Source organism: Lepidochelys kempii, chromosome 6 (assembly GCF_965140265.1).
Source record: "Lepidochelys kempii isolate rLepKem1 chromosome 6, rLepKem1.hap2, whole genome shotgun sequence".
Classification (NCBI taxonomy): Eukaryota; Metazoa; Chordata; order Testudines; family Cheloniidae; genus Lepidochelys; species Lepidochelys kempii.
Window position 1 is genome coordinate 131,945,877 of NC_133261.1, and position 21,486 is coordinate 131,967,362.

The 21,486-nt window shown below is 48.0% G+C and overlaps 1 protein-coding gene and 1 long non-coding RNA gene across 13 annotated transcripts in view; one reads left to right on the forward strand and one right to left on the reverse strand.

Moving 5' to 3' along the window:
• Positions 1–18,971, reverse strand: part of PRPF39 (pre-mRNA processing factor 39) — a 36,462-nt gene extending 17,491 nt beyond the window's left edge. For 2 of the 12 annotated variants that reach the window (XM_073350282.1, XM_073350276.1), the window contains exons 1-3: positions 9,283–9,894; positions 9,034–9,152; positions 8,353–8,520 (exon numbers count right to left, since the gene is read on the reverse strand). In XM_073350282.1, the coding sequence (XP_073206383.1) occupies positions 8,353–8,520; positions 9,034–9,152; positions 9,283–9,369 (374 nt within the window). In that variant the 5' untranslated portion in view covers positions 9,370–9,894. Of the gene's footprint in view, positions 1–8,352; positions 8,521–9,033; positions 9,153–9,282; positions 9,927–11,165; positions 11,524–17,225; positions 17,304–17,738; positions 17,847–18,838 lie in introns of those variants that run through there. The other 10 variants (XM_073350274.1, XM_073350272.1, XM_073350273.1 and 7 more) reach the window with 10 other exon arrangements.
• Positions 4,256–11,558, forward strand: LOC140913569 (uncharacterized). Its single transcript, XR_012159629.1, has 2 exons — positions 4,256–7,622; positions 10,702–11,558. It is a non-coding gene; the product is annotated as an uncharacterized lncRNA (long non-coding RNA).
• Positions 18,972–21,486: the final 2,515 nt, after the last annotated feature.

Here is a 21,486-nt window from a genome sequence, read left to right on the forward strand (position 1 = left end):
CTGAAGATACTTTATCTTTAAAAAAAGATCATATAGGGTGGATCCCTCATGAAAGCAGCTAGTTTTCCAATCTGCCTGGCCGACGTAATGACCACTAGAAATGCAACCTTCACAGACAGGTGTAGTAAGGAGCTTGTAGCTAAAGGCTCGAAAGGGGGCTCAGTGAAGGCATGGAGGACTAGGTTGAGGTCCCATGGTGGGGTGGGTTTTCTCACTTCCAGATGGGAGTTGGAGAGACCATTTAAGAGGGGTTTAGTGATGGGATGCATGAAAATAGAGAATCTGTTGACTTTATGATGAAATGTCATGATGGCCAACAGGTGTACAAGGGTGGAACTCATGGAAAGTCCCAGTTAAGTTCCAGTAGGTAGTCTAAAATAAGAGGTAAGGAGGCTGACACAGGTGCCATCTGTTTGCGTTGGTACCATGATTCGAATAGTTTCCACTTATGTCTGTAGGTGTGTCGGGTAGTTGCCCTACAGCTGTTTAATAATACGTTTTGAACTTCTGTGGAACATGTCATTTCAGATCCTGAGAACCATGTAGTAACCAGACTTTGAGGATATGGATGGACGATGCTCTCTACATCCTGCAACAGAAGTCGAGGCAGAAGCAGGAGCATGCGTGGGGGACAGACCGACATGTGGAGAAGGTAAGGGTACCAAGTTTGTCATGTCCATGTGGGAGCTATGAGGATCACTCTGGATCCATCTTGCTTTATCTTGCGGAGTACACGGGCTAGGAGGGGGGTGGGAGGGAAAGGCATACAGGAGGGGGGCGTTCCACTTGATGAGGAAGACATCACCCAGAGAGTGTCGACGGAGTCCTGTTCTGGAGTAGAACTGGGGGCATTTGGAGTTGTGTGCAGTTGCAAAGAGGTCTATCTTTGGGAACCTCCACATCCGGAAAATATCTTTGATGACCCGTGTGTTCAGCTCCCATTCGTGGTCTTAATAAAACTTCCTGCTCAAGGTATCTACTGTGTTATTCTGGAAGCCAGGAAGGTACAAAGCTATAACATGGACATTGTTTTTGATGCACCATGCCAAAGATGCATGGCTTCTGTACATTAGGGAGTGTGACTGCACTCCTCGTCTGTTTATGTAAAACATGGTGGCTACATTGTTCGCGAGGATCTCTACCGTTTTGTTTTGGATTAGTGGTAGGAAATGAGAACAGGCATTTTGAACCGCTTGGGAGTTCCAGCAGGTTGATATGAAGCTGGGACTCTGCTGGAGACCAGTGGGCCTGTATAGAATGTGCTTCGAGATGTGTCCCCCAGCCCAGGAAGGATGCATCTGTGGTGATGGTGAAACTGCACACCCTGCAGACACTGGCCGGATTGGTCCACCATAGCAGGGAATCCTTGACTGCATTCGGCATAGTGAGGAGTTTGTTTATGCTGTGCCTGCGGAGAGCACAATTTGTCCGTAACCAGGCTTGAAGGCACCGCACGTGTAGCCTTGCATGTTGGACGACGAAGGTCATGGCAGCCATGTGGCCTAGGAGTTGCAGGCAAGTTCTGGCAGACACCTGCAAGCTGTTCTGCACTGTTAAGTTTAAGGCGGTTAAGAGTCAGAAAGTGTTTTGTTGGGAGAGGCAGTTGCTCTGAGGGAATCGAGGTCCACTCCAATGAATTCCAGGCACTGGACAGGTGTTAGGGTGGACTTTTGTAAGTTTATTTGAAGTCCTAAGGAGATAAAGAGATGTATTGTACGTTGGGTGGAACATATGGCTGGCTGCAGTACTGGTGCTTTCAGCAGGCAATCATCCAAGTATGGGAATATCATTATTCCCTGTCTGCGTATGTAGGCCGCTACTACAGCGAGTACTTTGGAAAATACTCGCAGTGCAGTGGGAAGGCCGAATGGTAGAACTTAGTACTGAAAGTGATCCTGTGCTATTGTGAACTGCAGGAATTTCCGATGTGAGGGATGGATCGATATATGAAAATATGCGTCCTGTAGATCGAAGGCTGAGAACAAGTCCACCCTCTCTAATGCTGGGATTATGGTGCCTAGTGTGACCATTTTGAATCTCTGTGTTTTTACAAGCTTGTTTAGTTGCCGTAAATCTACATAGGTGTCCAACCTCCTGTTTTATTCTGTGAGAGAAAGTAGTGGGAAGTCTAGTTGGCAGCCGGTATCAAGGAACAGCCAGCATGGATTCACCAAGGGAAGGTCATGCCTGACTAATCTAATCGTACTCTGTCGGTACGGGTTCTACTGCTCCCAGGGATATGAGATGGTTCACCTCTTCCCGCAGTAGATGTTCGTGAGAGGGGTCCCTGAACAGGGATGGGTAGGGGGTTTGCAGGTAAGGAGGATGGAGTAACCAGTTTTGATGATTTCTAATACCCATCTATCGTGCTGAGGGACTACCAGATGGGGCAGAATGGAGAAGTAGGCGATCTCCAAAAATTTTGCCATTGACAGATGGTGCCAGCATTGAGAAAGATGGGATTCTCGAGCCCTCGACCAAGGCTTCAAATCTGTTGTCTAGCAGTTGATGGCTGAGAGTTAGTAATAGAGGAAGCGGATTGTCTTCTCCTCAAAGCTTTCTGTTTCCACCCCTGTTGGTCATAATACCTATTCCACTAAGTATACTGAGGGGGTTGGAACTGTTGAGGAGTTTGGTAAGTGGTCTGCCATCTCTGGGCATCCACACACCTGGGAACAAGACACTGCAAGGTGGCCCTTGAGTCTTTCAGGGTATGCAATGTCCATTCTGTCCACAAAGAGTATGGCACCTTCGAAGGCAAGTCTTCTATGGTGGACTACATCGGCTTTGGGAAACCGGATAGATGAAGCCAGGAGGCTCTCCTCATAACGACTGCTGTTGCTATGGATCTTGCTTCAGAATCAGTGGAATCAAGGGCAGCTTGGAGTAATGTTCTGGTGATAAGTTGGCCCTCTATGACGAGTGCTTTGTATTGATCCTTTTTGTCATCTGGAATAAAGTTTATAAATTCCGAGAGACTTTCATAATTATTGTGATCATATTTTGCCAGTAGGGCTTCATAGTTGGCAATTCTCAATTGTAATCATAGAATATCAGGGTTGGAAGGGACCCCTGAAGGTCATCTAGTCCAACCCCCTGCTCGAAGCAGGACCAATTCCCAGTTAAATCATCCCAGCCAGGGCTTTGTCAAGCCTGACCTTAAACACCTCTAAGGAAGGAGATTCTACCACGTCCCTAGGTAACGCATTCCAGTGTTTCACCACCCTCCTCGTGAATAAGTTTTTCCTAATATCCAATCTAAACCTCCCCCACTGCAACTTGAGACCATTACTCCTCGTTCTGTCATCTGCTACCATTGAGAACAGTCTAGAGCCATCCTCTTTGGAACCCCCTTTCAGGTAGTTGAAAGCAGCTATCAAATCCCCCCTCATTCTTCTCTTCTGCAGGCTAAACAATCCCAGCTCCCTCAGCCTCTCCTCATAACTCATGTGTTCCAGTCCCCTAATCATTTTTGTTGCCCTTCGCTGGACTCTCTCCAATTTATTCACATCCTTCTTGTAGTGTGGGGCCCAAAACTGGACACAGTACTCCAGATGAGGCCTCACCAATGTCGAATAGAGGGGAACGATCACGTCCCTCGATCTGCTCGCTATGCCCCTACTTATACATCCCAAAATGCCATTGGCCTTCTTGGCAACAAGGGCACACTGCTGACTCATATCCAGCTTCTCGTCCACTGTCACCCCTAGGTCCTTTTCCGCAGAACTGCTGCCTAGCCATTCGGTCCCTAGTCTGTAGCTGTGCATTGGGTTCTTCCGTCCTAAGTGCAGGACCCTGCACTTGTCCTTATTGAACCTCATCAGATTTCTTTTGGCCCAATCCTCCAATTTGTCTAGGTCCCTCTGTATCCTATCCCTCCCCTCCAGCGTATCTACCACTCCTCCCAGTTTAGTATCATCCGCAAATTTGCTGAGAGTGCAATCCACACCATCCTCCAGATCATTTATGAAGATATTGAACAAAACCGGCCCCAGGACCGACCCTTGGGGCACTCCACTTGATACCGGCTGCCAACTAGACATGGAGCCATTGATCACTACCCGTTGAGCCCGACAATCTAGCCAGCTTTCTACCCACCTTATAATGCATTCATCCAGCCCATACTTCCTTAACTTGCTGACAAGAATACTGTGGGAGACCGTGTCAAAAGCTTTGCTAAAGTCAAGAAACAATACATCCACTGCTTTCCCTTCATCCACAGAACCAGTAATCTCATCATAAAAGGCGATTAGATTAGTCAGGCATGACCTTCCCTTGGTGAATCCATGCTGGCTGTTCCTGATCACTTTCCTCTCATGCAAGTGCATCAGGATTGATTCTTTGAGGACCTGCTCCATGATTTTTCCAGGGACTGAGGTGAGGCTGACTGGCCTGTAGTTCCCAGGATCCTCCTCCTTCCCTTTTTTAAAGATTGGCACTACATTAGCCTTTTTCCAGTCATCCAGGACTTCCCCGGTTCGCCACGAGTTTTCAAAGATAATGGCCAATGGCTCTGCAATCACAGCCGCCAATTTCTTCAGCACTCTCGGATGCAACTCGTCCGGCCCCATGGACTTGTGCACGTCCAGCTTTTCTAAATAGTCCCTAATCACCTCTATCTCCACAGAGGGCCGGCCATCTCTTCCCCATTTTGTGATGCCCCGCGCAGCAGTCTGGGAGCTGACCTTGTTAGTGAAAACAGAGGCAAAAAAAAATCATTGAGTACATTAGCTTTTTCCACATCCTCTGTCACTAGGTTTCCTCCCTCATTCAGTAAGGGGCCCACACTTTCCTTGGCTTTCTTCTTGTTGCCAACATACCTGAAGAAACCCTTCTTGTTACTCTTGACATCTCTTGCTAGCTGCAGCTCCAGGTGCGATTTGGCCCTCCTGATATCATTCCTACATGCCCGAGCAATATTTTTATACTCTTCCCTGGTCATATGTCCAACCTTACACTTCTTGTAAGCTTCTTTATGTTTAAGATCTGCTAGGATTTCACTATTAAGCCAAGCTGGTCGCCTGCCATATTTACTATTCTTTCGACTCATCGGGATGGTTTGTCCCTGTAACCTCAACAGGGATTCCTTGAAATACAGCCAGCTCTCCTGGACTCCTGTAATGTCGCAGCAGAGTATGCTTTGCGGCCAAATAGGTCGAGCCGTTTCCAGTCTTTATCATACGGGGTATTTCTATAGTATTGTAGTTTACCCCATTCATTCACCACGTCAACAACGAATGAATTCGGGCGCTGGATGTGAGAAAAGGAATTCAGTGTCCTTGGCTGGCATGTAATACTTCTTATCAGACCTTTTACAGATAGGTAGAATCAATGCTAGGGTTGCCTGAACAACTTCACAGGGTCCATAATCACATCATTAATGGAAAGGGCGACTCTGGATGAAGTGGATGTGTGAAGTACGTCCACTAGCTTGTGGCGAGATTCCTGGACCTCTTCCAGGGAGATATCTAGGGAAGTGGCCACTTGCTTGTAGAGATCCTGGAACTGCTTGCAATCGTCTGCTGTGGTGGGGCATAATTATGTCATCTGGGGAGGAAGATGAAAATTGTTATGTCAGCTGGTTTGTCTGGGTCCGAGAATTACTCCTGTTCTTGGGCCCCGTGTTTGGAGACAGCAGAAGGTGCCTTTGATGGCAATAAGGGTGGTTAAGGGCAGAGTGTTGGGTACTCCCTGTTGTTGCTGCTGTGAGTATGGAGCCAGCAAAATGGCCACTGCAGTTGGAAGGGCATGGTGGGCATCCATGGTTGGCCCAACCAGGGTTGGTTTGTAAAATTTACAGGAAAGCCTATGCTTGGTGGGAACTGTGCGGCAGGAGTAGCCAGGGGAGAGGAAAGCTGTGGCGAGTGTCCAATATCCTCCTCTCCATCGTCCTCCTCACTAGAGGATTGCATTGAAAACTGTGGAGAGCTGAGTTGGCTTAGTACCGCATATACCGTGGTACCGTTGGTGCTGAGGAGACTGTGGTACCGATGAGAGAGATAATTCTGTGTGGCACAGGAACTGCTGACACGTGTCTGGTCTCAGTACCAGTGGGATGGTGGAGCTCAGTACCGTGTGCTGGAGTGAGCTTATCGGCGCAGCTGTGTGGTTGGTGCGCCTAGTACCAGCAGTAGGTGGCAGCATTAGTGCAGGAATGCTTGGTGCTGATGGCTTGCTTGCTGTTGTTGGTGCCGTGGCACGGGGTTTCACTTTCCCCTTAACGCCTGTGGCAGAGCTCGACTGCTTTGGAGCTCTGGGTTTCTTAGTACCGTTGGGACGTGGTCCGTCAGCTGTTGAGATGGCCAGTGCGGTCGGTACTGAGAGCATCTGGCCGCTATTGGAGTGCCTTTTCTTGGCCTACTCTGGAATCGGGGACAGGGTGCCCAGTTTCTTTGCTGCCCTCTTGACAGGTTGTTCAGGATCTTTTCCCCTGAAAGAAGGGCCTTTGTCCAAGGTGCCAGTCAGCGATTTCTGGCCAGGAGGTGTTCGTACCTCAGGCTCAGACGCCGGGCGAAGAGATTTCTCCATAAGGAGAAGCTTTAGCTGTAAATCCCTTGCCTCTCTCATGCGAGCTTTCAAGTTTAGACAGTACAAGCACTTTCACGGTACATGTCCCTCACCAAGACAGCAGATGCATTGAGAGTGTCTGTCTGAGAGGGGTATTGAAAGCTGGCAGGTAGTGCAGCGTTTAAAACTTGGGGAGCCAGGCATGCCCCTGAGGGAGCTTATTCTCTCAGTGATGCGGAGAGATATAAAAGTATAGTGCTGCTGTGATAAGGCAGACTGAAAATTTATGGTCCTATGAGGAAAAATTTTTATTTATTTATTTTTAAAGGACGGGGATAAGGTAAGAAGGGGAAAAAAGTCTACTGTATTCTAACTAAGAACTACTACGAAAGGGACAGGAAAAAGAATTATTTCTAGCTGTGAGGCGCTGCTGAGTGCTCCGACTTGAGCCAACGGCAGCAGAGAAGGAACTGGGGGTGGAGGAGGGAAGCGGGGGAGTTGGTTGTACAGCACCAGCTAACCGCCTGAAGAAGCGCGAGACGGGGACTGTGCATGTGCGGCCCAACCGGGGCACTGCTACCGTACATCTCTGGCTATGAGCACAGGGGTGCAACAACATCTAAAAGCAGAGCACCCACAGGGACACCACTCGAAGAAGAACTGATTATTAGCACAAGCGGATGGTTTAAGAACCTAGACCTCTGCTGGAGATGCGACTTCTCACAGTGTACATAATACATAGGTAATATCTACCAAGTGTGCAAAGCAGCTTCCTGTTTCAAAAGGTTCAAGTACCATGAAGGGCAAACATTAAGGAGTGGCTTGTAACTGAATACCTTTGCAAACTGTGGTGGGAAAAGGCTACCTGCTCAGTGAATAGGATGGCATGGGATGTTAATTCTCAGAGAATGACCACTTGCTTGGGAATTCCTAATAAAAAACTTCTTTATAAACTATTAGGAAGACTGCTGTACCTCTTAACTAGGGTTTCTGGTTTTTAATGTTTAATTAAAACTGAATAAAGTATTTTTCTTTAATTAGTTTATGGTACAAAACAGTTCATCTGAGTATTGCAGCAGGATATGGAATTAGAAGCTGAACAACAAAACTTTCTGGTAAGATGCATCCTTTTCTAAGTTCACCACATTTTTCTTCCTGCTAACAATTCCCACACTTTCCTTTTTACAGAAAAGTTGGTCATAGGCCAATTTGTGAATTTTGACATTTTTGGTTTTTCTCTGGAGACCAGTTCCTAAACTTTGCTTCAGTGCTCAAAAGAATAAAAAGATCTCAGTCTGCAAAACAACTCTCAGTTGGTTTGCAGCTCCAGGCAATGCTGATTTAAATACATTCTGTCATTTATTACATATTATTGTGTTGTACATTTTGCATCAGTTTGAGGTCTTGCTGCTCCAGAGATCACTTCCATGGCCCCCTAAAGAGAAGTCTCTGCCCATTCTTAATGAAGGTGAAAACGTTTTCAGTCTCCAGTTTTCTATTAGCCCTAGTTTTATTTATTTAAAGAAATGCTAGCATGTGAAACAGTGCACTCATAGTATCAACGTAAGAACTACAATGTAGGTTATTAAAACATAGATGGTAGAGTAAGACACTACACAAATGTATTTGCTTATAATTAAGTAGTGAAGTTTACCCAGAAGGAGGGTTTGTTTTTTTTGGAGAGCCAATCATTTTTATTACTAGCTTAAGTGTAATAACTTCCTAAGTTCCTGTTTGGATTGAACAATTTTGAGTTTTACAAAAATATTAAACATTTATTTATATTTATGCCTATTTAGCAGAGTTAATAGTAGGAAGTTAACCAAGGCTTTAAGTTGTCCTTACCTCTGGAAGTGATGGCTATAGAGCTGTGTTGGAATCCCCAAGATACGATCATATATAGCTGTAACTTCTCGTAGGTTGCCCTGTTCATTTTCCCAATTTATATACATTTCCCATAGTCTGTCAGAGCGGAAATCTGTCCCTGCAGCTAAGACCGCATGTTCATAGGCTCTGAAAAAATGTTTAACAGCCATTTCTGAATGTAGTACCTCAACTATTCAAGTAGCAAGAAGAATTAGGTGGATTTTTTTGTAAGAGCCTCTGAATGTTCTATTTAGCTTTTACTGTATTCTTTCGGGGATTCAAACAATGCATGTTACCAAATATGTTCTCTAGATATATGATAAATATAAGACCTTTTTAATAAGCAGCTCTACAGTGATTTTTCCTAATATTTTCACAATAAAAGGAATAAGGGCAACATAAAACTAAGCCATAAACAAGAAATCAAACCACTAAAAACCCACGAGGAGTTTCTCTCTAAGAGCTTAGTCACAAGGCTCTGAGGAGTGAATGGAACTATTTTATCAGACAAAAATGGAGACATCGATGCAGCTAGATGCTATTTCAGCTTTGCTTGAATGTCTAAAGATTTTTACCTTTTCTTGTAGCTACATATCATTTACAACTGTGTTCATGTGTTTCTTCCCTTTTTTTTTTTTAATATAAACACAACCAACTTACCCTCTTACAGTATTATTAGTTTCAGGGTCAACAGGATCCAGGGTCTCTTTTAAGAAGTTTATATAATGTATCCAAAGATCAACACTAAGAGGTATTGCCTGTAGCCCTCTCCGATACACCTATGAAGAGAACATCATAAACTGTACTTCAAATATTTAATAGCGTCCTAAGAGAGAGGCAACACTGTGTTATCCGGTGAACCTTAGAAATACTAATTACTGGAATTTTGTTTAAATAATCTACCATTACCATTTGGGTGGAGGTTGGATAGAACATGGCAATGTTCTGATCTCCACGTGCAGAGTCTTGATCTTCAAAGCGCAGCGGTCCCTGCATTCTGACCAGGTTGTGTGGGCAGGCTTTGGGGTACAGACCATAGGGCACAGACCCATTAGAGCATCATTGACAGCGTCTGACCAAAAATGCAATAAGATGTAGCAATTGTGACCAGCAAACCAACTATATTGTTTTGAAAATGAGAAATAAATGTAAGTGACAGAAAAGCCCTGCCCTACTTGTTAAGCTGCAGTGTAATACAGAGGCTTGCACTGCAAAGCTTGACAAACTGTAGAGGTTTAACGCACCTGCCAACAAAGAGAGAAAATATTAGCTACAAATGCCACAAAAAAAGTGACAAATGCAAACAAAATCCCTATAAATCTGACCATATATGGTAGGTACTGGCAGCCAAAATGACTTGCAGTGGTTTAGTCATCATTTGGCTTACAGGACCAAATGGTGATAGCTATATCCAGCTACCAACGTACCTCATCAGACTGTTTAATGTTGTCATGTCGCTTTTCAAGGTCTGCATACTTTTTCCAATATCCATAGCAATATGGATAATGTGTGAAAAATCTGTCAAATGCTTTCCTGGCAGCCAGCAAGTGGTTCTGTAAGAAATATACAACAAAACTATAACTTAAATTCTTAAGAGAAAGAATTCATGCTCTTCTCTAGTTATTTGAAACTTACATGGAGGGCACCATTCCAATTCAAACATAGAAAGCCATGTCGTAATAGCACGTGCTTTTCAGTAGTTTTATAAATAACTTTGAATATACATGAGCACAAATAATTACAACACTAAGACCTAAGCTAACTTAAGTTACAGGTCTACAAAGATGCAAGCAGGCACAGCTTAAGTATTCCCACACTACTCTGCTAGCATCTTCAGTCAGAACCTGCTTCTTTTCACCTCAGCCACTGCACTTGATTCTTTAGACAGATGTTCCAGACCTCAACTAGCTGTCAGAAGGGCTCCAGGTTTTCAGTGATTCTATAGACAACGACATCTATATAACTCATCAAGCCATGGAAACAAAAAGTTTCACACAAAACTAGGCTAGCATTTGAACTTTTATAAACAGACTGAGAAAAAGCCATTATCTGTTAGTATCTGATGTCTGCATTACAACCTGCATCAGCAGTAACACTTAGAAGGTGGGTGTAAATCATTATCTGAGTGCTAAGTGCTGGACAAGCAATATTCATCTACTAGCTTGATTGTAATGCAAGTAAAATGAGTATGTCTTTGTAGCTAGGTGGAGCTGCTCTTTAAAAGGATTTTACAAGACATAACAACGCTATTTTAAAAATCTAATTAGAAAGTTTCACAATATTAGTGCTCTCAAGACTTAATCATCTTTATTCTTTCCTTTCAACTAGTTGAGGACATGGTACAATCACAACTGGCCATGAAAATTGGCCAGAGCTGCAGTGTTCCCATGCTCTGATTGTCCCTAACCCATGACTGAAGAAGTCAGGGCTGGATCACTCAATAACTGTCCTGTTCTGTTCATTCCATCTGAAGCATCTGGCCTTACCCACTGTCAAGAGACAGGATACTGTGCTAGATGGACCACTGGTCTGACCCAAAATGGCCTTTCTTATGTCTCCTTTTTTAAGGGGCTAGAATTCAACATGCATAAAGCACAGAGATTTGAGAACTGAAGTCAGAGCTTATACCCTTAAGAAAGAACACGGCCCAGTAGCACAGTAGAAATCCAAAACCACTGTCTTGAAACAATATTTGCTAGGGACCGAAATACAACTTTAAATTCAAGACTGCAATCAGAAGACAATGCCTTAATTCATCCTTCTATGCATTTTGGGGAAAAAGATGTACTAACCTCCTGCTCTACGTACTGCAGCAGATATACCCAGCCTGTGAAATCCTGGGGATTCTCCTCTACCACTTTCCAGAACTTCTCATATTCAGGAGGGAAATGAGCCTCAACATCAGTCGTGTGTAAACTGTGAATATTTGGTATTCCACTCTCTTGTGTGGTCTCCTCATTTACATCAGGAGAGCTATCGGGAGACTGTTCCATCTCTGTGACACTCATAATCTCTGTACTGAAGTCCGTAAGCTGCTCTCCTGCTGCGTCAGTGCTGTTGACTGTGTTGTCATTACTTAGGTTACAGTCATCCTCTGTATGATCTGAGTTCTGCATAGCTGCTGTTAATGTTGTTCTGTTGAATGATATCCTGTGGAAATACAGATTAAAGGTTACCATCTTCCAGATGCCAGTACAATTTAGCTGTCAATTTTTAAATTGTCCTACTTGGTGTAGCAAAACATTCCATGTAATTCAACTGAACTACAGGAAGAAGATTTATAATCAGTTCCATTTGCTTGTAAGAACATATCCTCTTTTAGCAGTAAAACATTATTAAATAACCAATAAACTGCTATGTTGCCTCTGATGAAATGAAAAGGAATGCTCAGTATCTCACTGCAAGTAAAAGAGCTGGCAACTGTGTTCTCAGGTGCATCCAGTATTTTTTAAATTAACTGATTTAATCTGACTCTTCTGTACTGCTATGTAAAACCAAAGAAGAAAGTTCACAGAAGCCTGCAGCCTTCAGAAACAAAAAGGATTTTAACCAACAATGGAACAATCTCTAGCTGTGCAACATGACTGGCCATGAATTAATCCAAGTTAGATAAAGAATTATACTTGAATGAAGTGTGGTAACTATGTTGGTCCCAGAATATTAGAGACAAGATATTACCTCACCTATCTTTTACTGGACAAACTTCTGTTGGCGAGAAAGAAGTTTTCAAGCTCACACAGAGCTAAGCTGAAGAAGAGCTCTGTGTAAGCTCGAAAGACGTCTTTCTCACCAACAGAAGTTAGTCCAATAAAAGATATTACCTTACTCACCTTGTCTCTCTAGTTATACTTGAACAGTTTACTTTCAACCATCTGAGAAAGCCTCCTAAATGCCTCACACATTCATCTGCTTGGTCACAAACTTAGACTTTCCACACTCACTAGCACCATTCATATTTACAGAAACACTGACAGTGATGGGTATTTCTAGACTTTTGGGGAGAGTCAGCTGCAACATCTTTTGTAAATATCCCATGTAGTGATCCAGGTATTAGAACCAACCACTGCAATTTCCTTGTAAGAGGTTGAGGTATTTTACCCTGTATAAAATATCTGTTTAAGTCAATTTACTACTGCTAGTTAATACAGAATACTATATTCCAGTTACACCCCAAAGTATATCATCAACTGTAACTTCTAGATGAATTAGCTCAAACTATGATTTCCCCAAGAAAAAAATTACCACCATCAGCAACACATTCCGTCAGGCCTGAAGCTGGCTAGACAGGATCAAACAACATAGGGTCGCAAAAAAGATTCGGTCCAGACCCTGCCACACAGACTTTCTTCCAGGCAAAATTCACAAGACAGAAGCTTCTCCCTAGTCCTCCAGGAGAGATTCATCCGTCCTCCCACTCTGCGTCCTTGATATTCCCGCCAAGTGAAGCGGCCCAAACCAGCCCACACCAGACACTTGCCTGGCACAACTAAGCAGCATGCTGCATCTTTGCTTGCTGCTCTGTCTCTGCTGCATCCAAGCCCCTTACAAGAGAGGTCTAGATCTCAAGGATCCCGCATTTATCTTTCTCTGAACCCAACGGGAGATCAGTCCAAAGTCAGAAGAACCCAATCAGCTCCCTAGTAATAATGGACTTTATCACTAGAGTTTCATAGATTCCAAGGCCGGGAGGGACCATTGCAATCACCTAGTCTGACCTCCTGTATAACACAGACCAGAGAACTGCCCCAAAATAATTCCTAGAGCTGATCTTTTAGAAAAACAGCCAATCTTGATTTAAAAATTCACAGTGATGAAGAATCCACATCAACTCTTGGTAAATTGTTTCTTAATTACTCTCACCATTAAGAATTTATGCCTTTGTCTAGCTTCAACATCAGGCATTAGATTGTTATACCTTTCTCTGCTAGAATGAAAAACCCATTATTAAATGGGTTTCCCATGTACATACTTACAGATTAATCAAGCCATCCTTTAACCTTCTCTCTGTTAAGCTAAACAGATTGAGCTCCTTGAGTCTATCACTAAAAGGCATCTTTTCTAAACCTTCCATTATCATCATGGCTCTTCTCTGAACCCTCTCCAATTTATCAACATCTTTGTTGAACCATGGGCACCAGAACTTCATTATATACCACTCCCCCACTTTTTGTGTCTTCTGAGAACTTTTAGTGATGGTTTTATGTTTTCTTTCAGGTCACTGATAAAAATGTTAAACAGCCAGGGGGTCAAGATCTGATCCCCGCAGGACCCCACTGGAAACATACCCCACTCAAGGAGTATTCCTCTTTTCAATTAAAACAGATGCATTCTCTCCTATGCTACCTCATCCTCAACAAGAAACTAACTAATATGGCAAGAAACTAACTAATATGGCTCTCGTCTAAGGTAGGAACTCCGGATATTGTCCAGGCTCGGTTTTCTATACCTATCTTTTCAGCCTGAGGGACCTTTCCTTCCTTCACATGCACAATCCATGCCCAATCCTTCAAAGCAGCTGTAGATTTTCTACCAGCTTGATGGTAACAAACATGACTCCAAAACCTGCAATCAGGAGGTGATGCTCCTAGACTTCCTAGGTCTAAAGTATTGGGGGTGGAGGGGGAAAATCAGTCTACAAATTTTAACTGTGGGCTTATCTACACATACAGCACTTAGTGAAGATGCTACCTATGCCAACGGGAGAGTCTCTCCCGTTGGCATAGATACTCCACCTCCCCAAGAGTCAGTAGCTATGTCAACAGGAGAAGCCCTCCTGTCAACATAAAGCTGTCTGCACCAGGCGTTCTTAATATATCTGCATCACTCAGGGGTGCGGATTTCCATACCCCTGAGCGACAGTTATACTGACATAAATCTGTAGTGTAGACCGACCTTGAGTTTGTAGCCAGGCTGTAACAAAAATTAACACGTTGTTCCTAAAACTGCAGCTATACGTTTCCAGCTGATTTATCAGCAAGGGAGTACCAACTGCAGATGTAACCAAGTTCCAGATAGGACTGTCAACATACATACAACTGGGCTGGCAAGTCCTACCACCTCTCAGGTCCCTTTCTGTGGGAGAATATTCCAGCCACCCTCAGCACATTCAAAATGAAATCTAAAACCCACTTCTTGAACCTAGAATTCCTGTGACTTGGGAGGGAGAAACAAAAAACTGTGTATTCAATTCAATAAGTAAATGCTCAGATACCATGTTGAGAAGTACAACAGAAAAAGCCTAGACAGAAAGCAAACTGCACCAGTGAAGAAAACAGAGTCCTGTGTCTCTGGCACCAGCAGCTGAGACTGTGTGAGACAGCTGCCCAAATTTTCCAGAAAGCACCAACACAAATCCGACTGCGGAGTAGTGTGAAAAGGCTGACATGGTTGATACACGGCATACCAGAAAAGGGCTGCTTTTTGGATCCTCTGAACGGTGTTCAGTGGAACTGTCAAATGAGTATGTCTAAACCTGACGATATTTACAATGATTCTGTCTATGGTGAATACAGTATAAGCAAAAGTCTGCCACATATAGATCACTGCATTACTGACTGGGCCTGATACCCAGCCACAATACTTATGACTCTTAGTATAAGATAACTGTATTTTTCATTTTAAAGCCCCTTGTTTCTCTTGTCTGTAAAAGACTGCATGTATCCTTCACCTTGTGTATTTTGTCTACAAGCATTAGCATGTCAGTAAATTTTAAAAGGAGTGAAATTATCTCTGGGAGGGACTACCATACAGTCTTGTAGTAGAGACAGTTAAGAGCATGGAGCGGACAGCTTTTTTTCATAATACTCCAGAAAAACATTTCAGCCCTTACCCTCCATGCCCCTTTCAAAAGGCCTGTATTTTAAATTGAGGTCACAGTAATCACACCCAGGTGGTTACAGAGGTCAAGCCCTATCTGCCCTTGCCATTGACCATACTGGAGAACTGCAAATTACAGACAGGCTGGCTGAATGAATTATAGCCAGGCTTTTGTGTCCTGCTGGAAAAGACCTTGATACCAGAAGCATCAAGCAAAGGCCCAGACAGACTGCTGGACAAGAGTGCAAGGGAAAAGCACTGGGTTAATGTAAACTCTCAGTCAGCCCTAAGTTTCTGAGAAAAGAGTCTTTGAGCAAACTGCACCCCAAAAGGTGTATTGCATGTGATTGTCAAAGGTTCATAACTCAATCAATTCTCTCCAGAATGAAGGCATTTCCAAGTAAGGATGATAACTCCATGCTAAGTTTCACTTTCAACTTGCTTTCAGGGTATTTCAAGCAATAGAATATCCACAATGTTCACATGTGGGTTTTTTTGTTTTTGGCTTTGTTTTATTTTTAAATTGGAAAAGTATTTTTCACTCTTACACCATTTTTGCCTAATCTTGGAAAAACAAGGGGTAAAGGCTGCAACGTAAGCATGCTTAACTGTAGTGGTCACTCCCTCTCTTTCTACAGTGTTGCAAACCAGCTTGCTGGTTAGGGGTTATTAGTAAGGGTACTCAGGATTACCACTTTATTCACATAATGGTCTAGGAAAGCATTACTTCAGTAACATTTTCCAAATAGCTTGAAATACACATATTTGTAAAATTCTCAATCATAAAGGTCCCTGGCATCAAAAAGGGCACATATTATAATGTAAAAAACCTTTGAGAAAAAATGCAGCATTTGTACGATATAAATAGTTTTGTAAAATTCCATTACTACACTGCACAGCATACTATACCATATCTATTACAGTATAAAAGACTTTGGTAGAAGATGGTCAATCTATTAAGAGACTGATTACTAAGTTTCCATTTTGCCAATATATAGCATACTCGAGTGATTTCACAATTTCAACTGCAATATTAACTTGTTTTAAAAAATAGAAGTAGTGAACTAAGCCATCATATTCTTTTATAAGTGCTTAAAATCTACTAGCCATTTTATTTTTAACTTGCAAAACAAGAGTAGACAAGTGCTGGGGCAGAGCAGTGGCTTAGGAGCAGAGTAGGAGCTCAAGTTTTGGTAGTGACAGATCATCCTCTGTGGAGGATGTGGAGCTCACAGGGAGGGAGAGGAAGCCAATAAATATATAGGGCATAAGGATTCTCCTCTTGGATTTGGTGATGAGATTCACTACTGTGCACCATTTGAGCTGATATATGGCTACATCATCACCAGAACAGCTCAAACAACTCATCAGAATCTGGTTTTGAGTAATTAATATCTAGTGTCCAACATATTTTAGACTAAAACTTACTCCTTGAAATTACACAGCAATTAGACTATTACACTGTAGTTTTCCTTTAAAACATTCAACATAATCAGTGCTGCTGCATTAGAACACCAAAATCCTAGAATACATGCGTTCTGGAAGCAGATTTTTTTTTTTGGGGGGGGGGGGAGTTCCAGAGATGTGCCTTTTCCTCACACATGGTCTCCATGCTTCTGTCGCCATGTGGTACCAGTTACTATTGAGAAGCTGTTGACTTTGGAACTAAAAATGCCATTTTAAGAGAAATAAAACCCACTTGCAAAATTCAATAATTTTAAGCAGCTTTAAAACTGATCTCATTCATGTATTTTTTAAAGAATCTCCACCCTGCAAGAATGCAAATACAATCTCTATACTAATTATTTCTTCTTCCATACAGTAACATTTTCCCTCTGTTTAAGGAGAAAATTTGTTTACCAATATTATTAAGAACGTCAAAAAGCTACACAAATAGAATTTGTTGATGAAGTGAAAAATTACTGCACATGCTGATCTAGAGTGGACTAAAACACACTGTAGGTCCTACACAATATCACTTATTAAACGTTTCTCTGGGATTAATTCAACCTCAAAACACACACAAAGTTATTTACCGTATGCAGAATATTCATAATATTTCTTAGGCCTCTTGAAGATATCCATTCAGTACTGTGATAAGTTAAAAAACGTCACTGAAAATCAAAGTGGAATTTCAAGGGGAAGTTGAATGTTTGACCACTCCTTTCCAACACATAATGAAAAAGTAACACTGTGAACTGTCAGTACAGTACAGACTATATTGTTGAAGGGAAACAGACGTTACCAGTTGGAGCTTGAATACACAATCTTAGCAAACTCAAAAAAACCAAAACACCTTAAATGTTTGTAAGCGGTTACACGAGTATGGTATATAACAGGGGTGACCAAACTGCAGCTCCTGAGCCACACGCAGCTCTTTTACAGTTTAAGTGTGGCTGGCAGAGCCCCCCCGCCTCCCCATTCTGCAGCTTTTGGGGGCGGGGAGGGGGCCGCGGGGAGCAGAGTGGAGAGCACGGGAGCTCCGGATCTCTGCCTTGCACCAGAGTGGTGGGGAAGGGGATCTTGAGGCTTCCGCCTGTGGGGCCCACCTGCCAGCCTTGGGCTTCAGCAGGAGCAGGGCCCCGACAGATGCCTCCAGGGGACAGAAGCCCTGAGTCCTGGCAGGCCCATCCCAGCTCTCCAACTTGGGAAGATTGTCTGATGCGGCACAGAGAGTCAGTAAATTTTGCCGCCCTCCCGCCGTTCCCCCAAAGTCCCCCCTCCACTGCCCCCCATTCCCCAGGCGCCCCCCACAAAGTCCCCCCTCCACTGCCCCCCATTCCCCAGGCGCCCCCCACAAAGTCCCCCCTCCACTGCCCCCCATTCCCCAGGCGCCCCCCACAAAGTCCCCCCCTCCACTGCCCCCCATTCCCCAGGCGCCCCCCACAAAGTCCCCCCTCCGCTGCCCCCCATTGCCCAGGCGCCCCGCCCCCACTACTCCTCCCTGATTCAGCAGGGCCTCCCCCCAGTTCCACAGACGCCTCGGTCCTCCTCAATTCCCCCCCATTCAGCAGGCACCCCCCCCCCACAAAGTCCCCCTTCCGATGCGACCCATTCCCCAGGCGCCCCCCCAGTTCCACAGAAACCCCCCAGCCCTCAATTCCCCCCCATTCTCCAGGCGCCCCGCCCCCCGCTACGCCCCCCCGTTTCGCAGAACCTCCCCCGCAGTCCTCCTCAATTCCCCCCCATTCCCCAGGCGCCCCCCCCCGCTTCCACAGACATACCCCATTCCTCAGGCGCCCCACCCCCCGCTACGCCCCCCCTGTTTCACAGGACCTCCCCCTGGTCCTCCTCAATCCCCCCCATTACCCAGGCGCCCCGTCCCCCGCTACACCCCCCCCCATTCCGCAGGCGCCCCCCACAAAGTCCCCCCATTCCCCAGGCACCCCCCCACTTCCACAGACATACCCCATTCCCCAGGCGCCCCGCCCCCCGTTACTCCTCCCCCGGTCCTCCTCAATCCCCCCCCCATTCCCCAGGCGCCCCGCCCCCCACTACGCCCCCCCCGTTTCGCAGGACCTCCCCCCACTCCTCCTCAATTCCCCCCCCATTCCCCAGGCGCCCTGCCTCCCCGCAGTCCCCCCGCGTCCCCCAGGCGCGCGCCCCGCTGCCCGCCCCGCTGCCCACGCGCGCCCCGGCCGAGGCTCACACCGCGCTGCGGAGCTGCTCCCGCGCGCCCCAGCCCGGCACTGACCCGGCGCGAGGTTCTGTGCCATAGGCCTCCTGCGGCCGCACCGCCTCTGCCAGACCCTGCGGGAGCGCGCACTACGCATGCGTGCCAGCCCTTCCGAAACGTGCCTGCGCAGGCGCCACAACCCCGAAAGGCGACGGAGAATCGCTACGCATGCGCCAAAGGCCACAGACAGCGGGTGCCCGTCGCCTTTCCCATAGAAGGCACGCGCCAGCGCCCTCGACCTTTGCTGTGCGCATGCGCCATGCCAGCGCGGGGCTTGGGTATTGGCTCCACCCCTCCCGCTGGCCGGGCTCAGCGGCGGTGGTGCGCCACGTGCCGAGCCAGCGGGGGCCGACGTGTCGCCTGACGCCAGGGCGGCCCCCCCCGCTCCCCCCCCAAGGCCCTGCTCCCGCCAGCCCCCGCCCCGGCCCCTCCCCCATGGCCTTGGGCCCCGCTCCCGCCAGCCCCGCTCCCCTCAGCCCCCCGCCCATGGTCTTGGGCCCCGCTCCCCTCAGCCCCCCGCCCGCTCCCGCCAGCCCCCGGCCCCGCTCCCCTCAGCCCCCCGCCCGCTCCCGCCAGCCCCCGGCCCCGCTCCCCTCAGCCCCCGCCCGCCCCCCCCCCCATGGCCTTGGGCCCCGCTCCCGCCAGCCCCCGGCCCCGCTCCCCTCAGCCCCCCGCCCATGGTCTTGGGCCCCGCTCCCCTCAGCCCCCCGCCCGCTCCCGCCAGCCCCCGGCCCCGCTCCCCTCAGCCCCCGCCCGCCCCCCCCCCATGGCCTTGGGCCCCGCTCCCGCCAGCCCCCGGCCCCGCTCCCCTCAGCCCCCCGCCCATGGTCTTGGGCCCCGCTCCCCTCAGCCCCCCGCCCGCTCCCGCCAGCCCCCGGCCCCGCTCCCCTCAGCCCCCGCCCGGCCCCCCCCCCATGGCCTTGGGCCCCGCTCCCGCCAGTCCCCGGCCCCGCTCCCCTCAGCCCCCCCCCCCATGGCCTTGGGCCCCGCTCCCGCCAGTCCCCGGCCCCGCACCCCTCAGCCCCCGCCAGGCCTTGGGCCCCGCTCCCCTCAGCCCCCCCTGGCCTTGGGCCCCGGTCCCGCCAGCCCCCGGCCCCGCTCCCCTCAGCCCCCGCCCGGCCCCCCCCCCATGGCCTTGGGCCCCGCTCCCGCCAGTCCCCGGCCCCGCACCCCTCAGCCCCCGCCAGGCCTTGGGCCCCGCTCCCCTCAGCCCCCCCTGGCCTTGGGCCCCGGTCCCGCCAGCCCCCGGCCCCGCTCCCCTCAGCCCCCGCCCGGCCCCCCCCCCATGGCCTTGGGCCCCGCTCCCGCCAGTCCCCGGCCCCGCACCCCTCAGCCCCCGCCAGGCCTTGGGCCCCGCTCCCCTCAGCCCCCCCTGGCCTTGGGCCCCGCTCCCGCCAGCCCCCGGCCCCGCACCCCTCAGCCCCCCCCAGGCCTTGGGCCCCGCTCCCCTCAGCCCCCCCTGGCCTTGGGCCCCGCTCCCGCCAGCCCCCGGCCCCGCACCCCTCAGCCCCCCCCAGGCCTTGGGCCCCGCTCCCCTCAGCCCCCCCTGGCCTTGGGCCCCGCTCCCGCCAGCCCCCGGCCCCGCACCCCTCAGCACCCCCCAGGCCTTGGGCCCCGCTCCCCTCAGCCCCCCCTGGCCTTGGGCCCCGCTCCCGCCAGCCCCCGGCCCCGCACCCCTCAGCCCCCCGCCCGCTCCCTCCCCGCCCCCCCCCCATGGCCTTGGGCCCCGCTCCCGCCAGCCCCCCACGCCCACTCCCCTCAGCCTCTTGCCAGCTCCCTCACGGCCCTGGGCCCCGCTTTCCCACTAGCTCCCCCCATGGCCCTGGCCCCTGCTCCCCACAGCCCTGCTCCCCCCAGCTCCCTCCCCCACAAGTCCTTGGCTCCACTACCACTAGGTCGCCCCAACCCTGGGCCCGCTTCCACCAGGGCCCCTGAAGTGCCCACACTTCCACTGCCCTTCCACCTGTGTTCTGCAGTCATATGGAGCAAGGGTTTGTGAGAAAACACTCAACTACTGCAGTCTGCTGATAAACCTGTGAAAACCAGGCAACAGTAGTAGTAAGCCTTCCACACGGCCAGGGAGCTGTACCCACTGTTTGTCATGCTGACCAGTAGTCTCATTGTTTGCCTGTACTCTCCCCATCAAGTTGTCATCTTTCTTATACTTAGGTTGTAAGCCCCTTGGGGCAGGGACTGCATTTTTAAGAACATAAGAATAGCCATACTGAGTCAGATCAATGATCCATTTAGCCCAGTAACCTGTCTTCCGACAGTGGCCAATGCCAGGTACTTCATAGGGAATGAACAGAACAGGTAATCAAGTGATCATGGCCCCTGTTCCCTAACAAACAGAGGCTAGGGGCACTTCAGAGCTTGGTTTTGCATCCCTGCTCATCCTGGCTAATAGCCATTGATGGACCTATCCTCCATGAGCTTATCTAGTTCTTTTTTGAACACTGGTTTAGTCTTGGCCTTCACAGCATACCTTGGCATTGAGTTCCACAAGTTGACTGTGCATTGTGTGAAGAAATACTGCCTTTCATTTGTTTTAGACTTGCTGCCTATTTATTTCATCTGGTGACCCCTAGTTCCTGTGTTATGAGAAGGAGTAAATAATGCTT